The 6,825-nt window shown below is 28.8% G+C and overlaps 1 protein-coding gene across 1 annotated transcript in view; it reads left to right on the top strand.

Moving 5' to 3' along the window:
* Nucleotides 1-6,825, top strand: part of LOC106459760 (type I inositol 1,4,5-trisphosphate 5-phosphatase-like) — a 104,881-nt gene that overhangs the window by 22,140 nt on the left and 75,916 nt on the right. Inside the window, exon 3 of the mRNA XM_013919414.2 lies at nucleotides 386-486. Within this exon, the coding sequence (XP_013774868.2) occupies nucleotides 386-486 (101 nt within the window). The remainder of the gene's footprint in view (nucleotides 1-385; nucleotides 487-6,825) is intronic.

Raw genomic sequence — 6,825 nt, 5'->3', positions numbered from 1 at the left:
TACTCTCCTCACAACAAGAATACGACTTTCACTAGGACTGTAAGTGAGGGTTTGATTATATCTATATTGATGTAATTTGTAAATATAGTATTTAAAAAGTGGAGTTCTTAATAAAATAGTTATTTTTTCAATAAAGGGTACCACTTTTAATATGTAAAAACATTACATTTTATATCAGCACAATTCAAACACTTTTCCTGCATGGTACTTTCCAGAAAAATCCTTTTTTAGAAAATGTTCACTTTTTTCTAATTCTTTTTAATGAGATATGAATATTGTGATTAGTAATTACTAGCCCATAATGTGGCAGTTCTACTAGTGTATGTAAAGTGTAATATAATTATCATCCATAAAAAAAATGTAATAGATAATCTCTCTATTTTAGACAGTGAAACGATTTCAGCCAAAATTTCTTGCTCTACATTGTCAAGAAGTGGGTGGTAAAAATTATGAAGAATCAATGAGACATGTAGAAGATTTCGTCAGGTAAGTTGTGTGTCTGCATGATACATACTGATACATTAAGTTACATGCCTTATGACTTGTTCATATGGCATGAACATGTTTGTAATGCTAATCAGGGAGTGCTCTGGCTGATAAAAAGGTGAAGCACAAAAATTCACAACCTCAGAATTCTGTTACCAGTTTTCAAAATCATGCCAATTTAATTATTTGTAATTACTTGTTGAAACAACTTTTGTACTGCACTATTAAGCATACAAAATTAATTACCTGTGATTTTTACCTGTACAACATTTTGTAACTATGGTGTGAATGAAACGTAATTTTTTAAATTTTTTTCTGGTAATGAAATATTGATTTTAAAAAAAATTGCCAAATGCCAGATTTTGTCACCAAAAAAAGTAAAAATCACAATGTGATTTTTGGCAAAGATTGATGTAAGCCCTGAATATTTGACGCTTAAGTAGAATTAGTGAAAGATAAATGTGTTATCAAAGTTAAATTTTAGCATTTTTAGCTGTGCAAAGCATATTACCTAAAAACAAATATTCATGAGAATTATTGCACTGTGTATAAATTTCTTATTCTTAATGTTTCCTTGTGTTACATATGCACTTGAAAATATTGTGAAAGTAATGCTCATTTTTGTGTAGATTTTTTAAAATGTGTATTAACACAAGGTTAAAACTAAAGCATATAAGATTCTTGAATGTGCTTTGGTATTAAAACATTTTTTAAATAACTATCATTTGACTATTTCCTAAGACAATATAAGTGGCTCAAGAAGTATATTAACATTATGTTATAAGGTTGTTTTAGTTAACCTGAATTAAGTTGCATGACTCCCACCCCCTCGGTAACAAGTAAAGAGTTGTGGAGGATAGGGGTCTGTGCCATGATAATTATGTGAACACTCTTAATAGTTTTTTTTTTTATCATTGACATGAATACCATATAGTTGAAAAGTATTTTAAAATTAATAATAAGGCTGTGAAAACTTCTGGTATGAATCATAACAAAAGGTTTAGGTAGATATGTATATGTGTAACTTTTATTTGATTATTTATATATATATATTTTTCTGTTTATTTTCCTTGATTGTTTCAATAAAAAAAAATTAAGTTTTACCAAGGCATGTATAACACTTGCCAAATCAAACTGAAAATAACCTGATTTCTTACATAGAGGTTGTGGGCAGTGCTGAACTACGTTATAACATAGTCTTAGGTTGAACCCCATAGCAGATATAGTTGATTTATATATATGAATACTGTAACATCCGATTCCAGTCAAGTTGCCATTTTAGTTAAATGTATTTCAAAATATATAATCTTATTTACACATATATTGTTGACATTGTTTAAGGTATAATAATTATGTAACACGAGATCTTTAAGAGTATTTTGCTTGATTTGAATATATAAATAAAAGCTTTGCAAAAATACTTTATAAGTAATAAGAATTGTTAAAATGTCATTATTTTAAGAAAGTAGAAATAGAATGACTCGTTTAAAAGCTTGTATTATTTTTAAACATAAACGCAGGTTAAAAGTAATATACTGTCTTTCTAAAAACGAAAAAATTGAAACATTCTTACACTGGAATTTTTTGTGGTTTATTTTAGAAAACTTAGTAACTATTATTGTCATTTTTTTACTGTTAATATTCCATGAGATGTAGAAAATCAGAAATAAAAAGAATAGTTTTTTGTTATAGCATAAAATGTATATAAAGAAGAACGTGTTTAACCCTCTGTGAATGGTGTTAGTCCATTGGGCCAATCCTATTTCTCTGAAGTTATTCATAATGGTGTTTACTATAATTTTGAATTTACATTGTGTATCTTCACAAACATTGGTAAGTTTTTAGTAAACATTACAAGCCTGTTATATGCATAAAATCAGATTTTTAATAAAATATTTTTACTAAAGACTTGGTTGTGAATTTACGAAGCATTTACTGAGTCAGTCTGAGAGCAAGGTGATTTTCATGCTAAGAATAAAAATACTTATTTTAATCTTACAGTTTTCATATTCAATTTGCATACCCTCTAGAACCTCCTAAATTAATAAACATTTTTTTTTTTTCCCTTGGTGAAACTGTATTTGCTGTTATTTTCTCTACCTTAACACTAACTGTAGCAAAATCATTAATGACGGGTAAAATTAAAAGTTGAAAAATATTAATTAAAATCAAAAATACGTTTTTTTATTTTTAGAGTGTCTGTAACATACAGTTACACTTATTTCTTCTCGCATCCTAAGTTACTGGCCCTTTACAACTCTACTTTCACTTCATTTTATTGCTTTATGGCTAGAATTTTATCACTAGTTGAGTAATTGGCAGCCTTCTTCACATGACCCAGCACACACACAAACACCGCTGTAAAAGCAAAACAAAAATTGGTGGAGCTGGAGTTGCCTTAACTTTTTTAACCACTGCATAATTCTAATATGGTATTATTTTTTCTATTTTCACTTGCATTGTTTTGCTTTTTTTAAGTAAATTTTGAATTACCCTTGTTTCATATTATAGGCCTCTTCTAAAGGTTGTCATTTTGTAGGTTGGGAAAAATAATTTGTCTTAAAAATGATTTGCCACAATTTTTTGTAAAGATTATCTGGACATTTCCTACATGGTGAATGAATTGCTAATGTTGACTAAATACCATCACGTGGTTGTCATTATATTTGTTTTTAAAATATACCATAATTCTATGCTGATCTTTTGTAGGCCAAATAAATTGATAATTAAATAATGAAAAAGGTAATAATGTTTTTATTTATAACATATGATTGGAATTAGAAATATACAAGTAGCTAGTCATCTAATTTGTTTATATATATGTTTTTGAATAGGATAAACATAAAAATAATATTCAGTAAAGTTTTAAGTCACCAGAATATTTTTAGTCTCCTACCATATTCACTAAAGAGTAAATTTAAATTGTCATCAAATGAAATAAATTATTTTATTTGGTGAACATAATAATAAAACATCATGTTCACAAGCATTGCAATTCAATAAAATCATTGTATATGTATTAACAAAATAAAAACTCTGTAATGTGACTTTGTTTCATACTGTATATATGTTCTTGTTTAGGTAACTATTTGAACCTGATGAATAAAGAAAAAACCTTTTCCAAACATTGTATGTTTGTTAGTCTTAAACTTCTAATAGTTTTCTTTGCTACTTATTCAACCCATCTCAAACCTGTATAAGCTTACCTTATCTAAAAATGTCTTTCATTTAAAAAATTTCTATAGCTTTCAGACAGATATCGTTGAATGCAAAAATACTCTTACAATGAATGGATCTGAAATGAACATTTTTTTTAAACTATGAAAAAAAAAATGTTTATACCTGTATATTTATTGTACTATTGGCTGATAGTCTAATTCTTTCTCCTTCCAATCATATTTACACTTTATAGCTGCTTTCAGAGATTTGTTTCATCAGTAAATGATCAAACAATAGGCTTAATATACATTATGCTGAGACCACATATATTAGTCTATGGATCAAACCACTTGACATGGCAATAACAAGGTTTCACCTAAGGCCTGTACACAAAATTTAGGAAACATTCTAAAATTGAGGAATAGATAATATATTCTCAAGGGGTGATAGGTTCTTAGCAAAAATAATGTTGTTTTTTGGGATAGGCAGAAAAATTCTAGAAAAAGTTGACAAGTTTCTTGTTTGGTATATTAGCAAACCTTTTTGCATTTGTGCAGAAATGAAATTGTGAAATTTTTCTTCATGAATTACATTAAATAAATGTCGGCAAATAACAAAATCACACTTTTAAAATGTTTTTGAGTCAAAATCGTTGAAATATAGTTAGAATTAATGTATAAAATTTATGTTAAAATCTACGAAATAAAATTTTATGAAGTGGCAAAAAAAATATTAAAATCCAGAGGAAAGAAACCATGTCTTTATACATGTGTAATACAGGCAACAGAACTTCATTGGTTAACATTTAGAAACAATAAGAGATTTATTTGCTTACAAGTCACCTGTTGCAACAATACCGTGTATGCTTTTCCAGACCATTCAGTATGTTTTACATGTTTATAAGCATGTTGGAGCTTCAAGTGTTGTATCTATAAATATGCAGTAACTCAACACTTTGTAACCAACCAAAGGAAATGAATAAACATAAGTGATTTTATTTATTAGGCAATGGTACTTTGCAAAAGTAAAAACCTAATATTTTTTAATGTTCTTTAAGTAGACGAGATGAAAAGTCAAACAACCTAAAAATCAGAATTACATAAATCTCTTTTGTAAAATAAGACATGCAGCAGTTATATCGTTTTTGTACAATGATTGAAAACCATTAGAGAATCAATAAAAATAAATCTAGAAAGTCTATTCAGATAATATTGCATTATTATGTCAACAAGTAACACTAGCTACAGTAATGTTTAATTTTTAGATACTACTTTTTAAAAATTAGCTGTGTGATACTGTAACTGAATCTTCATTATTTTTTGTGTGAAAGAAGAGACTCCCACGATAATAGTATGGTATCTTGGATTAATCATTATTGACCATTTGATCCTTAAGTAACTTAAATAACGTTACTATATTCCATAAATAATTAGCTCAGTCAGGTTATAATCCTGTAATTTCAAAGATTATATATTTTATTTTTAATAATGTGAAAATATAATTAGAAATAAACGTTTCCAACCTTTTAATGGAACCTTTTAAGTGGGTACAATTATTTATAATGATATCAAGAAAGAAAATTATAGCATTGGTAAATGAGATTCCTGTTTTCAAAACTTTTTAAAAATGGTGGTACTTATATAGTTATACCATTTGCATTTTTACCTATTTTAGACATCAGCAATATGAAAAACTTCTTTCTCATGAGAATTTTAACTTCTAAACAAAGAAAAAAATGAAAGAGCTGCAGGTGTCATAAACAATGCTGACAGGACCGGTGGTTAGGGCACTCAACTCGCAATCTGAGGGTTGCGGGTTCAAATCCCTGTCACACCAAACATGCTTGCTCTTTCAGCCATGTGGGTGTTATAATTGTGATGGTTAATCCCACTAATCGTTGGTAAAAGAGTAGCCCAAGAGTCGGCGGTGGGTGGTGATGACTAGCTGCCTTCCCTCTAGTCTTACACTGCTAAGTTAGGGACAGCTTTGTGTGAAATTCAAAACAAACAAACAATACTGACTTTGGAAACAAATTTCTAGTATTATCACATTGTTAGAGTGCTTGGAAAAGCCAAAGGATGAACATCTACTGTGGCAGAATTTAATTAATAATCATATAAATAATCAGTTATTGGCTCATGTGTTAACTGGATTGCTATAGACTTGAGTGGTGTTTTAATATAAGAAAACCTCAAAAAACCTTTTGTGGTAATTAATAGCCCAATGAAATAAAAAAAATACATCTAATACTTATTTTTTTGAAACTTTATAGTGGTTTAAGGATGTCTGGTTGTTTTTTAATATTTTCTGAGAAAAATGGAAAGGAGGTTCAGATGCCCCTAGATCTGAACCTATTTATACAATATTGATAACTTTATTAATTCATTTCTGGAACAAAAATGGATTGACAGGTCTGAACTCCTTGGGCTTCTCCTCTAGATCTGCATACAAGACATTAAAGAATACAATTTGGCAATTATAAATTAAAAACATTACACAGAGTAACAAAACAGTAAATTTGCACTTTATTCAATATTTAATTAAGTACCCAGTGAGTTGGTGGTGGGTGCTACCAGCCAGTTGCCTTCGTTCTAGTCAGCGGTTCAAAGTTAGTGACAGTAACAGATAGCTTTAGTAGTTTTGTAATAACAAAGACAAGATGGGTAAATTTAGTGGCAACAGGAATCACACTCAAGACACAAGTAGCACGAAGCTTTGTGCTTAGCAACAAAGAAACAAAATGGCAATATTTTGAGTAATTAGAATAATGAGAAACCCATAAATAAGTGTAAAACCTAATTTTAATTGTGGATTATTTTCTTGACAATCCATTTAACTATAAGTTTAATTAATCAATTGTTAGAACAATTGAAAACAACAATATTCAGAACAACTGATTTTTTTAGCTGATGATTTTCATGACATTAACTGGCTTAACCTTAATTTTGATTAAACAACCAGTTTATGAGCCACTGTAATTTAACGATCTCTTACTTAAAGGTGCTCAATTAAATCGACAAGCTTTATTTCCGGTTGTACATTGACCATCTGAGAGTGTGCAAGAACCATTTATCACAGAGGAATAACTTAGTATCCACAAATGATCCAGTTACCGTATTTTTCGGAATATAAGACGCACCCTTATTTTGAAGACATAGTTTTGGGGGAAAAAAAGCTACG

The sequence above is a fragment of the Limulus polyphemus genome, unplaced genomic scaffold (genome assembly GCF_000517525.1).
Source record: "Limulus polyphemus unplaced genomic scaffold, Limulus_polyphemus-2.1.2 Scaffold657, whole genome shotgun sequence".
In the NCBI taxonomy this organism is placed as follows: Eukaryota; Metazoa; Arthropoda; class Merostomata; order Xiphosura; family Limulidae; genus Limulus; species Limulus polyphemus.
The sequence above is the reverse complement of the archived record's forward strand: the minus strand, read 5'-3'. Positions and strand labels throughout refer to the sequence as shown.